Source organism: Lagopus muta, chromosome Z, assembly GCF_023343835.1.
Source record: "Lagopus muta isolate bLagMut1 chromosome Z, bLagMut1 primary, whole genome shotgun sequence".
Classification (NCBI taxonomy): domain Eukaryota; kingdom Metazoa; phylum Chordata; class Aves; order Galliformes; family Phasianidae; genus Lagopus; species Lagopus muta.
Genome location: NC_064472.1, coordinates 9,519,257 through 9,535,332, shown reverse-complemented (window position 1 = coordinate 9,535,332; position 16,076 = coordinate 9,519,257). Strand labels below are relative to the sequence as shown.

At 54.3% G+C, this 16,076-nt stretch overlaps 2 protein-coding genes across 7 annotated transcripts in view; both read left to right on the top strand.

Moving 5' to 3' along the window:
* Positions 1-9,301, top strand: part of ATOSB (atos homolog B) — a 34,309-nt gene extending 25,008 nt beyond the window's left edge. For 5 of the 6 annotated variants that reach the window (XM_048931538.1, XM_048931539.1, XM_048931543.1 and 2 more), the window contains 9 exons: positions 152-240; positions 2,062-2,263; positions 3,916-5,140; positions 6,023-6,081; positions 6,377-6,473; positions 6,807-6,965; positions 7,196-7,264; positions 7,821-8,026; positions 8,380-9,301. In XM_048931538.1, coding sequence (XP_048787495.1) covers positions 4,070-5,140; positions 6,023-6,081; positions 6,377-6,473; positions 6,807-6,965; positions 7,196-7,264; positions 7,821-8,026; positions 8,380-8,533 — 1,815 coding nt within the window. In that variant the 5' untranslated portion in view covers positions 152-240; positions 2,062-2,263; positions 3,916-4,069 and the 3' untranslated portion in view covers positions 8,534-9,301. The remainder of the gene's footprint in view (positions 1-151; positions 241-2,061; positions 2,264-3,915; positions 5,141-6,022; positions 6,082-6,376; positions 6,474-6,806; positions 6,966-7,195; positions 7,265-7,820; positions 8,027-8,379) is intronic. The other variant, XM_048931544.1, reaches the window with a different exon arrangement.
* Positions 9,302-9,401: 100 nt separating this feature from the next.
* On the top strand, positions 9,402-15,409 carry STOML2 (stomatin like 2). The gene is made up of 10 exons (XM_048931973.1): positions 9,402-9,499; positions 9,726-9,878; positions 10,216-10,315; positions 11,244-11,302; positions 11,666-11,767; positions 12,384-12,518; positions 13,482-13,626; positions 13,942-14,021; positions 14,276-14,404; positions 15,086-15,409. Exons 1-10 carry the CDS (start codon positions 9,455-9,457, stop codon positions 15,215-15,217), a joined length of 1,080 nt encoding a protein of 359 aa, XP_048787930.1. The 5' UTR covers positions 9,402-9,454; the 3' UTR covers positions 15,218-15,409.
* Positions 15,410-16,076: the final 667 nt, after the last annotated feature.

The following is a 16,076-nucleotide window of genomic DNA, read 5'->3' as shown; positions in this document are numbered from 1 at the left end:
CTTCACCCACAGATTCCTGGAACTGCAGAGCTTCCAAGAAGTCCTGTGGCAGAGGAGCTGAGGGTGGAATTGCCCAAGGTCTCCTGCCTGCTGTGAAAGTGTTGACCATGAGCTGCTGCTCAGATTGATTCTCCTCCTTGCCCTCTTCCAGGCATCAAAGCTGCAGTGTGGGTGGTTTACAACCACAAGGGAGCTGCGCTTATCTGCAAATCTCCGTACATAAAGGGCGCCTCTGAGCAGGTGAGTGCTGTGTGAAGAGATTGCTGTCTGTGCTCCACAGAACACTTGTGGGGAACCAACCTCCAGTCTTAGGGCAGTCAGGCTCCTGTTTCTCCCTTTCCTGACAGGCATCTCTGGCTGGAGGAAAGTAATTGCAAGTATTTTTCTTTGTATGGCCAGAAAATATCCTGCATTGTGGATGAAAGTGTGGATGGACATGAGATCGGCAACTAGCTGGAAGCCCACAGGTTTCTGGTGACTGCAGTGTCTTGGAAAACAAGCTATGAAATGATCACCAAAATTAATCATAGAATCACTGTAGAATCAGAGAATGGCTTGGGTTGGAAGGAGCCTTAAAGCCCACCCAGTCCCAGTCCCTGCCATGGGCTGGTTGTCTCCCACCCACTGGGGGGCTGCCCAGGGCTTCATCCTATCCGGCCTGGAGTGCCTTCAGGGATGGGATGGGGCACCCACAGCTGTTCGTGGGAGCTCACTGCTCTGAAGTGCCTCAGTGCTTTATAGCATCTAATATAAATCTCCCCTCTTTTAAATTAAAACCACTCTCCATTACCATATCACTGTCAGTCTGTGGTCTCCTTTCTGGTCATAAGGTCCGTCTACATACCGAAGAGCTGCAAGGAGGTCTATGCAGAGCTTTCTATTCTGCAGGCTGGGCAAGCCCAGCTCCCAAAACCTTTCTTTGTAGCAGAGATGTTGCAGTAGACTGATTATTTCCATGCTCTAGTTTGGACCTGCTCCAACAGCTCGCTCCTGTGCTGAGGGCCCCAGACCTGGACGCATACTGCAGATGGGGCCTCGTGAGCAGAGCAGGAGGGGACAGTCCCCTCCCTCTCCCTGCTCCCCTCTGTTAATGCAGCCCACAGTACTGTTGGCCTTTTCGATTGCAGGCATGCACTGCTACCTCATATATAGCTTTTCTGTCCACCGGAATCCCCAAGTCCTTCTCTGCGAGGTTGCTCTCAAGGAGTTGTGTCCAGAGAAGGGCAATGAAACTGGTGAGGGGGCTGGAGCACAAGTCTTACGAGGAGCGGCTGAAGGAGCTGGGATTGTTCAGTCTGGAGAAGAGGAGGCTCAGGGGAGACCTCATTGCACTCTACAACTTCCTGAAGGGAGGCTGTGGTGCAAAAGGGTCTGGCCTCTTCTCCCAGGCAAATAGTAGGACCCGAGGAATTGGCAAGTAGTTATACCGGAGGAGGTTTAGGTTGGATATTAGGAGAAACTTTTTCTCTCAGAGGGTGGTCAAGCACTGCAGTGGCTGCCCAGGGAGGTGGTGGAGTCGCCATCCCTGGCAGTGTTCAAGAGGCGCCTGGATGAGGAGCTACGAGAGATGGTTTAGTGCTTGTGGCACTGATAGGAATGGGAGGGTGGTTGGACTGGATGATCTTGCAGGTCGTTTCCAACCTTGTGATTGTGTGATTCTGTGTGATTCTGTGAGTTCTTCCAGTCCGTGCACATATGTGGGATTGTGCTGATCCATGTGCAACAGCTTGTACTTAGCCTTGTTTAGCCTCACTGAAGTAGAGATCTCTTCATATACACAGGGTTTCATACAGGAAAGCAAGTAAAGACTGTAAAGCACAAGCAAGGTGTGAGAGTTCACAGCTTAGTTTAAAGTATTTATTATTTAAAGGGAGAATAAGGTGAAAGTACTGCCTTAAATGATCTGTAGATTTATTTGACACTGGGGAGAGGCTGGATCTCAAGACTGCCATCTCCACTTGTGTGACCCTTCAGGCCAGCAATATTCTCCTGCTTTTCTCTTCCTGGTGAGCATCTATATCACGCTAGCCCTGCATCTCCCCCTTTTTTCTTTCCCCTCAGAGCTGCTGTGAAGACTAAAGAGCTGGAGAGGACGTTGCAGAGGTTCGGAGGCACACCGTGATGGTGGGAGCCATTCCACGGCAGCCACGCCGCTTCTGGGGGGTGCCTGGCTGGCAAGTGTCTTCAGCTAGTTGTGCCAACGACCGCCCACTGTGGGACAGGGAGATTGATCCGGAGTGGAGTGGGATTCTGCTGCAGAGAGGTGAGTGTGGGGGCACACAGGACAGACTGGAGTGGGGGCCATCATGGAGTGGCTGAGGTCAGTGTCCATCTGGGCCAACCCCAGTTCAGGTAGGGACACACGCAGCATGTTGCCTTGGACCTATGTCCAGGCAGCTTTTATAGATCTGCAAGGATCTACAACCTCACCTTCACAATAAAAAAAACTTCCTGGTGTTCAGACAGAGCCTGATGTATTTCAGTTGCAGACACTGCCTCTTGTCCTGTCACTGGATGCCAACAGAAAGAGCACCGTCCTCTTCGCACCATCCCTTCAAGTTCTTATAGGTATTGATGAGATCCCCTCTGAACCTTCTCTCCAGGCTGAATAGTTACAGCTCTCAGCCTTTCTTCATAGGAGAGGTGCCCTACTCTCTTAATGATCTTTGTGGCCGTTTCCTGGATCATCTCAGGAGTGGCCTCACCAGTGCTGGGCAGAAGGAAAGAGTTACAGCCCTTCTCTGTGGCAAGGGTGCACCATTGGATCATAGGCAACTTGGAGTCCACCAGGATATCTGAGGGCACTTTTGTAAAGCTGTTTTCCAGGCGATTGGCCCCAGCATGTACTGGTGCATGTTCTCGTTGTTTCTCTTAAAAGAAATTTCCTGGGCTCAACCACCCCGGTCTGGCACCTTTCCTTCAATATCACAGTCGGAGTCAAAATACTACGGTCGGAGTCAAAATGTCTCCATATGGCCTTGACCTGCTCGAAGAATTACTTCTCTTGCATGCCTGCCCCTAAGCCTTTGCTCCAGAGGAGCAGAGGCAGCTGTGGAGACAGGCAAAGGGCAAAGCTGCCACGTGTGGGCTGTTTTTAGGCTCTGTTAGGTGATGGAGCTCCTTGGCACACCACTGATTTTTATGCAGACTTCTCATCTCTTTGTCTCTTGCAGACATTTCAGGGTTTATCAATTCAGACAGCTCATGGCCACATCTGAAACACGGTGAAAATAAAATCAAGGCCTTGTGCAGCATGAAGGTGGTTGACTCCTCCAGGCATGCAAGGATGGGTCTTAGGGATAGTACAGGGGTGGATGGATGGTGCAGGAGTCCATGGTGGTCTCTGCAACCCCTGGTGCTGCTCAATTGCTCATCCATGTGGTTGAGGACTCTGGTCCAAGCTATCAGAGCTAGCTAGCTGCGATAATTGTTCAGGTTCCACTGGGTTGCACAGGCAGGTTCCCATCCCTACTGTGGAGCTGGCAACCCGAGACAGCCCGCGTCCTTCGGCGCATGTGGCTGGCACAGGTTTTCTTGGCAAGGACTCACAGATTTGATTGCTGGTGCTGATGGGGTCACAGTCCTGAGTCCCTGGGACTGGTCTGACCTGCCTTACTGCTGCACTCCAGAGCAGTACGAGAATGTCAGGTCCCCAGCAGAGGGCAGACCCTCTTCTCCTTGCTTGTACAGACTTGTCCGCAATAGCCTCCAGCCCTGCTGGAGAATCCTCTTTGTGTCCATACTGGGATAAAAGTGCTGATCCTGCAGGTGAGTGATGCCACAGGGTTCTCTGGAGAAGCCACACTGTGCTGATTCCTCCTTCCGTCCAGGGGGAGAGCTACCTGCCTCCCAGCAGGGCTGGAAAGCTGGACAAGGACCATGATCTTGCCTGATCTCACTCCTTTCTCTTTCTAGAGCCCCATACTGGGGGGCTCACCTGGACATCCTGAGCAAGAGGTCTAGCTCCTGCCCTCTTGGCATCACCTGTGGCACTTTACTGTCCCCTTCCTGCTGCTGCATGGGCTGTCCTGACTCCAACTCCACGTGGAGTCCAGCCAAGTGAGGCTCCATGCGGCACATCCACACAGAGACGTCCCTGCCCCCGGAGCGCAGCGCTGACTCCAGCCTGTCCCGACCCAGTGGAGAGGCAGCCTTGGAGCCTTCCTCACAACACTGTGCCCACCACGGCATCCTCATGGGCTACAACGAGACAGAGATCAAGCGCCAGAAGGTTTACCAGGTCTCCATCTTCTCCCATCTCTCCAGCTCCTCCGAGAGCACGGAGCAACGAGCAGGCAGTCATCCGACTCTCAAGAGGAGCTACCCTGAGCAGCGAACTCCAGAGGGGGTGCGGGATCCCAAACGAACTCACTGGGGTGGTGGGGTGGACAGCAAGCGTGATGGGGGCTTGGGGCAGGCTGCCCTGGAGGACGATGATACCTTTGAGGATGGTCTGCTGGTGGACGAGCTCTCTCTGTGCGGCTCTGCCCAGCATTTCTCCCATAGTGGGCTGCAGGTGGTGGAGCACCGGTGTGTGAGCAGTCCCAGCCCTAAGGCCAATAGAGAGGACAAGCCGCAAGATACCTCCTCCTTCTGGCCACAGCACATTGCTTGCAGTACTTTGCACACAAGAGATAGTTGCCCGGTCCCACCGGGGAATCAGCTTGCAGACTGCTGGGAGAATGGGGAGCGAATGAGTGACCATAACCTACCTGACCTTGATTTGCACAATATTGCACAAAAACCCCAGCTGGACTGTGGTGGGAGGGGAGAGAAGCCAGGCAGCAGCCCCGCTCACCGCTGCGGGGCTGGCGAAGCAGAGGAATGGCCGGTGGTGGCTAATGGGTGCAAGGAGCCTCTAGCCCCACAGATGTTACTCAGCCCTGAGCCTAGCAACCTGAGCTCCCAGGAAAAGACACCCTGTGGGAACAGCAGCAGCAGCAGCAGCAGCAGCTGCCCAGCCAAAAGGAAGTTGCTGCCGGCTGGTGAGATTATGGCTGACTCCTGCTCCGAGGATGAGAGCCTATCCCAGCTGGTGAGGAAGAAGAGAGCCCTGCCATGCCACCCAGTGCCCACAGCTTGCCGCAGCACTGACGCCAAGGGAGCCCCTTTCTGGAATCACCTGCTTCCCACAGCCAAGGTGAGTGTCACTGCAGGGGCAGGAGGAGGCAGGGAATGTCTTGGACTGTTCTTTTTGGGCATGTAGCACACAGAGGCATGGCATTACGTATTGTCCCAGTGGTACAACACAGGCATGGGAAGGGCAGTGGCTGGCGGCTGGCCCTAGGGCAGGCAGTATGTAGGTTGTCACTTGTCTCTGCAGAAGCAGAAGCACCCTTGGCTGATTGCTTCTGAGAGCTGGAATGCACCGTGTATGGGACACAGCTCTATCCCTGCCCTCGTGCCCTTTTTGGTGACTGTCCCCAGCTTGGCTGCCCCAGCAGCAGAGTGAGGCTCTCCAGTAGCTTCCCTTGTCATGCCTTCTCAGTCATGCCAGCCAGTTCCATCATCCCTTTGTGCTGTGCTGCCTTTTGTGTGGCTTCCAGAAGGGAAAACCCCTGAAAAGGGGGTGCCTTTAAAAGGAGACAGCAATGTGGCTTTAGGCCCCCGCCCTGCAGCTGTAGGAGCCCGGCTGTGGGCAGCATGACCCTGTGCCCAGACTTTGCACAGATTGCATGGGGATGGGACTTTTCCCAGGCTGCCCAGGGAGCTTTGTCGTATGTGTTGCCATTCCTTAGGGCCTGGTTTTCAGGGTGGGAGGCTGTGTGCTGTACCCTTGGCTCAGGCACTACCATTGCTTTCCTCAACAGGCCCAGTTTGGGAGGGTGAGGACCTGCCCTTGTAGCCAGCTCTGGATTTGGGCAGCCCTTTAGCCCCAGATGTCTTGTGCTGCTCAGCCTCAGAGGGACTTGTCTCATCTGCTGGGACCACTGTGGGACAGGGCAATGGGTGGTAGCGTCTCCTGAGGTGCACATCCCCAGCTGCTGCCCTAATACAGTTCCTGGTTTCATGTCCTTTCCAGAGCTCTGCAGATTGCACTACAGTTGGGAGGAGGCTGAAGAGCGGGCTGCGCCTCAAATCGTGAGTGTCGTGGCAGCGAGGTCTCACTGCAGGGTCTCGAGTACAGTGGTCCCAGCACCTTATATCTCAGTGGGGTGGCCAGGTTGGGTTGACTTTCAAGACCCACAAGAGCCCTGGCTGTGAGGTGGAGGGAAACTGCTTCCAGGGTTAGGAAAATGAGTTCAACCTCCGCTGAGGAAAGGGGCAGGAGAGAGGGACGTGCCCCCATTCCCACTGGGGTGGGATCTGCACTCTGAGGAACATGTGTGGCCCATCTGCTCTTCAGTCCCGTGCTGATATTCTCCTCTCTCTCAAGGCGACATCTCCGGAGCAGCCTACGGAGAGGAACCCGTTCCTCTGCATCATCCTGGGCCACCACCACTGTCAGCCATGCTCTGCTGGGCAATTTTGAGGTAATGGTGCCCATATCGTGATGGCCTGCTAGGGAGGGAGGTGGGTCCTGAAAGCTTGGGCTGGGCTGGCACCAGTCTGGGAGAAGCTGAGCCTGATGAGAGCCAGCTGCTTTCTACAGCAGTTGGCATGGGGTAGGGTGGCTTGTCCAAGGGCCCAGCACGTGTTGGCTATGTTGGCCAGCAGATGTTCACCAAGAGGACAGCTTAGCCAGCACGTCCTCTGTGTCAGAAGGGTGATTTAGGCACACAGGGATCCGCAGACGCCAGCCTGCAGTGCAGATTGTTTACCTTACACAGTGCTGGAAGGTCTGTAATGCTTTCCTCCTTTCTCAGGAGTCCATCCTGAAAGGGCGCTTTGCACCATCGGGGCGCATCGAGGGGTTCACCGCAGAGATCGGTGCCAGCGGCTCCTACTGCCCGCAGCATGTCACCCTGCCCGTGGACGTCACCTACTTCGACATCTCTGAGCACAGCGCACCCTCGCCTTTCCTGGTACACGGGTGGGCTGGGACTGTGGGGGAGGTGACTGGGGGCTGTGTCCAGACGCTGCATGTTCTCTAATCGGGGGGCTGCGCGTCTCTGGAAAGCACGGCTCAAGCAACTAGACATCTGAGGATACTACCATTTAACCTGCAAAGCCAAGAAGAAATGGGATCTCGGCACTGCCAGGTCCCATCTGGACAATACGTTTCTCCTCACACATGCTGTTTCTTTTGCCCCAGGGAGTGATTGACTTGGAAGCCTTGGGAAAGAAGGGTTACAGTGTTCCTAAAGCTGGAACCATCCAAGTGGTGAGTGGGCTCCTGTGGCTTCTCGAAGTGGACATGCTGCATTATCACACAGTCGTAGAATGTCTTCCTTGGGAAGGGATCATCTAGTTCCAAACCACTGCTGTGGGGCAGGGACATCTCCCACCAGAGTAGGCTTCCCAAAGTTTCATCCAGCCTGGCCTTGAATGCTTCCAAAAATGGGGCATCAAATTTTTCTGTTTCTATCAAGAGTTTGCACGCACACAAAAAAGCATGGTGGAGGAAGCATGGGACCCCCCAGGGTGCTGGCTGTGAGACACAGGGACAGGAGATTTGGGGAAGGTCAAGGCTAGTGGGGTCCCCAGCAGGAGACTGTATATGTGCAGTGACAATGGGATGGGAGCACAAGAGTAGAGTTGGGTGGACATGACTTACTTGTGTTGGCTGGGTCTCTGAGCAACACTTGCTGGATTTTATAGATTTTATGGACTGGGCAAGAGCTGAGCCTCATGCAAAACCCCCTGGGACTGACATGGGGCCAGATGCCCCAGCAGTACCTACCTTGTCTGACCACTACCCATCCATCCTCTACCCGCAGACCTTATTTAACCCCAACAAGACTGTGGTGAAGATGTTCTTGGTGACATACGACTTCCAGGACATGCCTGCCAATCACATGACCTTCCTACGCCACCGCATTTTCCTGGTGCCTGTGGGGAAAGAGAAGGGGGCCACTGTGTCCTGCAGTGAGCCACCAGGCACCGACCCACCCCGCAGGGTCCTCTGCTACCTGATGCACCTGAGGTAGGGATACTGGGTGGGATGGGGACCTGCCCACGAGCACCCTGGGCTCCCAGACCCCTTTTCCCTATGTTTCCTTCTCCAAATCTATAGACCTGGTGGTCTGGGAACACGGCAGCCTGACCCTGCAGCTGTGAGGAGGAGCAGGGACCAGCCTCTGTTTGCACTGATGGGCTGCAAGGAGGTGGAAGCTGCTGTTCTGCCCAAGGGCAGTGGGTTTTATCCCTCCAAAGGCAACCGGAATGTGGCTACCTTGATCAGGGGCCACAGAAGGGAAGGGAGCTGTGTCCCCTGCTGTCAGTTAGGCTGTCCTGGCCCTTGTGTGCACGTCTAAAATTCCTTCATCCTTCTCTCAGATTTCACAGCTCCAAGTCTGGGAAGATCTACCTTCACAACAACATCCGGCTGCTTTTCTCACGCAAGTCGATTGAGGTCGACTCGGGGATCCCATATGAACTGAAATCCTTCACGGAGATGCCAAGAAACCCTCGCTACTCACCCTGGCCCTGACCTTCTCCCTTGCTCAGGGCCACCGAGCAGTGCCCAGCCCAGTGCTTTGGGGATCATTGAGTAAAAGAGAGACCAAGCGCAGCCACCTGGAAGTGTCCCCAACCCTACGCACCCATCCTCCTGAGCAGCACTGATGTCACAGCTGTGCCCTGGGACAGAGCTGGCATCACCAAAGGGGATTTATGAGGAGGGGCAGGGGCTGGGGAGCACTCTGGGGCTGTGCCCAGGACTTTTGCAAGCTGGGAGGTGTGGCTGGAGCTGAGGGGGATGGCTCCTCCCAACCTGCACCCGGCCCTGGGTTGGGAGCAGAAAGTTCAGAAGTTTGTATTTATTAGTATTTATTGTCATAGGGGTGCGGAGGTGTTGGAGATATGGTTCCTGGCAGGGGGCAGCCGGGGTGATGGGGGTGAGGGCAGGGGCGAAGGACGAGCCTGGAGGGTTGGCCGAGAGGGGGCATCAACTCCACGTGGCTGAAACATCACCGTGCGTGCGTATCGGGGCGCGGCTCCGCGCAGGGCGCCAGCCACCGGCCGGAATGACACGGAGCGGGGGCTGTGGCCCTTCAGGGGCCGGGTGGAACCTCCCCTTCCCAGGGGGCCCGTGAGGGCCAGGTGAGGAGCTGCCCCTGCCCTTCGCCCCAGAACCCCGCTGGCCTCTCCCTGCGGCACCCCAGTGCCGGGGGTTCGCCCCGCGGCACTCCGTGCTGGGGCCCCGCCCGGAGCGCAGTAGCGGTACTTCTGTGTTGGTTTCTATTTAATAAACGTTTGGAAACGCAACCCGGACCTCCGACCTCGGGCACCGCGGAACCATGGGGCGAGGCGGCCGGGTCGGGCCGGGCCGGGAGGAGGAAACGGGCGGCTCTCCCGGAAGGGGCGGGGCGGCGCGGAGAGCATTCCGGGGCGGCGGGCGGGGAGCGGCGCGATGCTGGCGCAGGCGGCGCGGCGAGCCGGGCCTGGGCTGCTGCGGGTGCGGGGACCGCGGGGTTCGGGATTCGGAGTGTCCTGCAGCGGGTTGGGGTCCGAGGGAAGCGGGGCGGCGACTTCGGCCGGCGCGAGCTCCGTGTGCGGCCGCGGGGAGCCCCGGATCGCAGCCCGGTCCTCTCGCCGCGCGGGGCGGATGGAGGCCGGCAGCCCGGCGGGGGATGAGAGGCGTGCGGAGCGCCGGCCCCATTCCGTGCCTTTCCTTTCCGCAGCGCGCACCAGTGCTGAAGCGCCCGGCGTGGTTGGCCCCGGCCCCGCAGCGGCTGAACTCCGGGCTACCCGTCAATATCGGCGTGCTGTTCGTGCCGCAGCAGGAGGCCTGGGTGGTGGAGAGGATGGGCAAGTTCCACCGCATCCTCGAGCCTGTAAGGAGCCGCTTTTCTCCCCTCCTGGATTCCGCAGGTTCCTAGAGCGGTAGCGAGCACGTGTGTTGTGCGCGGATTGAGGGGATGGTCCGAGTGCCTGTGCTTGTTCTTACCGACTGCGATCCTTTTAAAACTGCCTGTAGACAAATTTCCTGTAGAGGGGTGTTATGGCATTAGGTAATTTAAGCTCCCTCGTGTGTGAAGTAAACTTATTGGCAGCAATGGGAGCACGTCGTGTTTGGGGTTCGTTTGTACTTCCCTCTGTTCTGAGCTGTCTGGGTGGGAAAACCCTTGCCTGGCTTCAGGGCTCAGCTGTCCAATCGCACCTTTGTCGCAGGGTTTGAATTTCCTCATCCCTCTGCTGGATCGGATACGTTATGTGCAGAGTCTCAAAGAAATCGTCATCAATGTCCCAGAGCAGTCAGCTGTCACCCTAGGTAAGAAGGGCTTCTGTCTCCTGTTCCTTCCCTTGTGTGCAGGGTGAGTGAGGAGCAGTGTGGTCAGAAATGTCACAGGCTCCTGCACTCGGCCCTGTCCTGGGGATCCAGGCTTGCCCATACCCATGGCAGTGTGACCAGGAGAACCCTGTCAGTCTGTCTGGGCTGCTCCACTACTGCCTTGATCTGTTCATCACAGAAAGGGATCAGTTTTTCAGAATGTATATGTTTTTCCATTTTCAACTAGGAAGATCCTCCCATGTTTTTGTGTCATACAGAGATTTCAGGTCAGGTTGGTGGGCACGTTTGTTAAAATTCTAGTGTTAAGTATCCTGTTTATTTCTCATTTAAACTTTTATCTGTTAGCATCACTATAGCATGAAACATCTTGATATCAAGGCCTGAGATTTCTTTTGTAAAAATAAGGCACTTGGTAGAGGATGGAGGAGCCCTTTTTGCACAAGGATCTGTATTTCTGCTAATCCAGCTGTTAGGAAACTGTTATGTCATGACCTGAACTGATGATTGAGCACCTGGTGAAGCACTGGCCCAGGAAGCATGAGTGCAAGCAGTTCACCTTTGCTTTCCACATGGCCATAAGGAGTGGACCTCTCCCTGGCTCATTCAAGGACTGGCCTCCACAGCGAGAGCATTTCCTGGATGAAGGCCCCTCCCTGAGAATGGGTGTTCTGTAGTCAGAAGCTATGTCACCATCAGATGGGTTAACTTCTTCCTATCTATGATCATTGGTGTTCCTAATAACACTGCCTGGTATTGCAAAGAATTTATCAAAAGCAATTTCACTGCCTCCAAGGGCCAACACCTGCCATGCTAAAGCAGGACCATTTTTCACAGCTCTGCTAATTCTCTCAGAGGAGGTGCCATGCATTTGCTTTGATAAACAGAATGTGTCGTTCTCTCCTGGCAGATAATGTCACCCTGCAGATTGATGGAGTGCTCTACCTGCGTGTCATGGATCCCTACAAGGTACCATCCCTGCTATGCTGAGGCTCAGTTTCAACCTGAAGGCGTGAGGCAGCCTGCAGCTCTGGCTGTGCCCAGTGGGTTCTGTGCAGCCTCAGCATGCTGGCCACCATGGCAGCCCCTCATGCACAATTTACTGGCCTCTCCTATCTCACCTTACTCTGAAACACGTGCTCCATCCTTTATGTGCTATGCGGGTGGGTGGGCAAAGTACCCTTTCCCTGGGGCTGCTCTCTGGGAAGAGGAGCTCAGCAAGCATGTCTGCAGCAGATCTTTTATCTTAGCGCTAGGTTTACCCACTCTGCCTCTCCTGAGGTCCCTTTCAGCATTACCACAGACTTTGTATCTTTTGCTTCTGTTTCCCAGGCAAGCTACGGGGTGGAGGATCCCGAGTATGCTGTGACCCAATTGGCCCAGACCACGATGAGATCTGAACTTGGCAAACTTTCCCTTGATAGAGTCTTCCGGGTGAGTTGGGGAGGTGGATACTGGAGCTGCCAGTATCTGACAGCTTCTCGAAACCCTGCAGGTTCTGTGCATCCAGGCTGATACATTTAATACCAAAATGCATTTTATTTAGAGAGCTTCTGGCTTCTGTTTCTCTCAGCCTGTTTGTGGATCCTTGGAGATGTGTCTTGCGTCAGTTATTTTTGTGCCCTGTGCCCTGACCTGGATGGTGCAGCTCTGTTTCTCTCAAATCATCAACATTTTGCTCAAGCCCAAGATGAGTGTCATGCTGACCATGTTCAAGTGGGCTGTAACCCCCATGCTGCTTTTTTTTTTTTTTTTTTTTTTTTTTTTTTGGTGGTCTGAGGAACTGTTTGCATTCCTGGGAGAGATCTTTGTATCCAGTTATACACCGATGTACAGCAGTGTATCAGCAATTTTGATTTTAGTCACTGCCCTCACTGGGAGAATGTGACCTTAAGAGATAGTGGGAACATCTAGCCCTGCCTTTGACTCCTGAAGTAGGGCTTTTCTGGCTAATGTTGGCCAGAAAATGTTGGCCAGGGGGCGTGTCTGCGTCCCTTCTGATCTCTGTATTCTCTTCTTTTTTCTCTACTGTTTCATCTGTACCTTCCAGGAACGTGAGTCCCTCAATGCCAACATAGTGGATGCCATCAACCAAGCCTCAGACTGCTGGGGTATCCGGTGTCTACGTTATGAGATTAAGGACATTCACGTGCCCCCACGTGTGAAGGAATCTATGCAGATGCAGGTTTGGCTCTCTGGGTGAACAGTGTGGAATGAGACATAAGCCACCCTTTCCATTCAGCACCACTGTTCTCCATCCAGGGCTTACAGCACCGGGCCGTCCTGCAGGGGAGGAAGCCTTTTGGCACTTTGGCTGCAAATGCACAGCTACTGAATAAATCTGATCCTTATTCCTGCAGTGGAGGTCCCTGCCTGGTACACACAAGCTCTGCTGGCTCCCTTTAAAATCCCAAGAAGGAGAACCAGCCCACACTGGGGATCTCTTAACGTTTTGCAGCCATCTTCTTACCCTGTGATCAGCCATGCTTGTCCAAGTGGAATGTTAGGAATGTGTCTTTGCTGTCCTCTCCCTGTGGGTGGGGTTCCGTCAGAGCATTGCGGCAGGTGGGCTGCTGACCTGTTGTCCTGCTTTTATGTAGGACACAGTTCATTTCCTCTGCGATGCCTGGCATGGTGCTGTAATTTGGCTCTAGAAGAAAAAAGCAATGTTGATAACACACCAGTGATTTAGTTGCTCAGCAACACTGTACAGAACCAAGGTCAGCTGACCATTTATTGGTCAGCTTCTCATACTGCCCTTCCCAGCGGGGTGCTGGGAGAATGCAGTACAGGGATAGCTGACCTAAACTGGTCAAAGCAATGTTTGATACCCTATGATAGGTGAAAAAACTAAAAAAACTTTGGGGAGGTAGCTAGGGGATTGCCTGGGCATCAGTCAGTGGGAGGTAAGCGATTGCTTTGTGAATCTCTCATTTTGTAAAACTGTGCGTGTGTATATAATTATCATTAGTGTTACTTCTCTCTCCCTTCGCTGTCTTACTAAATAGCTTTTATCTTTATAAAGAAGTTATACTTCGTCCTTTTTCTGTGATTCTCTCCCCCGTCCCACTGGGAGCTGAGCAGTGAGCGAATGGCAGTGTGGTGTGGGGCTGCCTGCCAGATTCAGCCTCAGCTCCTGTCTTTGCAGGTGGAGGCAGAGCGACGGAAGCGGGCAACAGTGCTGGAATCAGAGGGGACGCGGGAGTCTGCTATCAATGTGGCTGAGGGGCAGAAGCAAGCCCAGATCTTGGCGTCAGAAGCTGAGAAAGCCGAACAAATCAACAAAGCTGCTGGTAGTGCCTTGGATTGGATTGGAATATGTCTTGAATACTAGGGCCTGGGGGGGATCTGCACTGCTCTGTACTGAGGGGTGATTCTCCTTGAGAGCAGACTGCATTGCTGTGGGCCAAGCTTCCTCAGCTGCTCATTCTCTCTGCTAGGCCTTAGAGGCCCCTCCACAGCCTGGGGAAGCAGGAAGGTTGTTGTAGAACAACACTGGGTTATTGTTATCTAAAAGGGGGCTTTGCATGAATGAAATTTTCTTTGCTGTAGTTCTTGCAAGTGCTTTGTCTCAGTTCTGATGTGCATTCTGTTGTGCTTCATTGCAGGAGAGGCCAATGCCATGTTGGTCAGAGCTAAGGCCAAGGCTGAGGCCATTCAGCTTCTGGCAGCTGCTCTTGCACAGCAGGTAAGCCGTGGCTCCTGGGGGAAGCCAGAGCTTTGGCGCTAGCATTGAGAAAGGTGAAACTTAAGTGGGGGTGGCACATGGCTCCCTCCCTCCTGCATGCTCCCTCCATCCCTCCCTGATGTCTGTTGGCAACTTGTGCAGCAGTGAGGAGTTTTGCTGCTGTAATGTGCTGCCGTATAGGACAGGCTGGGTTGAGCTCTTGGTGGTACATGACTCGGCATCTTTCCTGATGAGCCTGATCTGTCTCTCCCCAGCATGGCAGTGCAGCAGCCTCTCTCTCTGTGGCTGAGCAGTATGTGAGCGCCTTCTCCAAGCTTGCCAAAGATTCCAACACGGTCCTGCTCCCAACCAACACTGGTGATGTCACCCACATGGTAGCACAGGTCAGTGTCAGCAATGGGATCCTGTTTGTTGGGGGATAGTGAAGGTGACAGCTCAGTTTGCCCTGGTGGATGGGTGTTTGTGCTGAGTAAGAGGAGATGTGGAGATGAGGAAATTGTCCCAGCATGTGGGTCTGGAATAGAAGGTGTGGGCTGGAGCAGCTGCTTTGCAGCATCCTGTGGGAACCAGACAGTCCCGGTTGTGGCAGTCCCTAGTTGCAAAATGGGCCTGTGCTGGTTTGCAGCTGTAGAAGAGAGGGCAGAACAAGCTGGTGAAAATACTAGGCAAGTGCTGACTTCTCTCTGTCTGCTTGATACGTAAATTTGCCTCTTTCCTGACCATCTCTCTGCTGGCATGGAACTGAATGTAGACAGGGATTTGGCTTGGTTCCTGAAGGCATTGCTGTGTGCTACCTGTTCTCCGTATAGCTGTCTTAAAATGGTGATGTGGCATGATAACATCAAGGCCTTGAGCAGAGCCCTTTTAGAAAAGCTGGGGCCCTGTCTACTTGTGGGGCATGCTCTGTCCCAGCCCTATGTACACCCTGTCTTCTGACATAGACCTGATGCAAGTACTCTTCCTGCTGTCCCACAGGGCCCTCTCTAGGGACAAATGACCATCTTTGTTCCTATATCATCCGGTGTGTCTCATCTCCTCCCTGATGGCTTTCTCATTTCCTGCAGGCATTGGGCATCTACACCACACTGACCAAGACACAAGCTGTGAAGACTCGGGATGAGCTACCTCCAGCCCATGGGGATCCTCAGCCCCCCAGCACAGAGATGCTTAAGGCAGAGCAGGTGACCTCCAGCTAGTGGGGCTGAACAGACACTGGACACGCTGATGGGACAGCACCCACCAGAAAGGGGATACTTGTCCAGGGCCTGTGAGGCTGTGGGGAGCCCTGTTCCGCCATCTTCCCCAGCCAGACATTCTTCTTCTTCCCTTGGCCCTTATTTTGTATCTGAATCTGATCATGTAATAAATAGTACCATTGCCGCAGAACATCCTTCTGGTACTCAGGGCCATGTCCCAACATGGAGGGGTGCAACATGAAGTGAAACTGACCTGAGAGGCACTGAGCCTGTGACAATCTGGAAGAAGAGCCTGGAGCCAAGGGCCACCAGTAACTGGAATTTCATAAGGCCTTGTGCCAGCGGTTGCATGCAGTAGCTCAAGCTGTTGCTGGTGCCACTCAGGAGTGGGTACAGGAGCATGCTAGAAACTGGTGCGGGTGTCAGTATGCAGGGGGAGGGAGGGCAGCTCTGGAATTTGGCATATACCAGCTGAGGGATCAGAGTGGTCTGTGGATCAGAGGATAAATGCTGAACCTCCTCCATCAGGTGCAGAAGCGGACTGGGGATGCAGGGGCAGAGGTTGGAGTGTTCCCTGCGGTATGTTACCATAGAATCATGGAATATCTTGGGTTGTGAGGCATTCATAAGGATCACAAAATCCAACTGATGGCTTCACCCAATGCGTGACTGCAGTGTCCTAACACCCCTTGAGCTCCAGCTGAGCTGCTGGAGGGCCGTGCCCGCTGCCCTGGGCAGGCTGTTCCGTGCCCACCGCCCTCTGGTGCAGAGCCTTTCCCCACCCCCCGGCCCTCCCCTGGCACAGCTCCATGCCGTTCCCTCGGCCCTGTCGCTGTCACACAGAGCAGAGCTCAGCGCT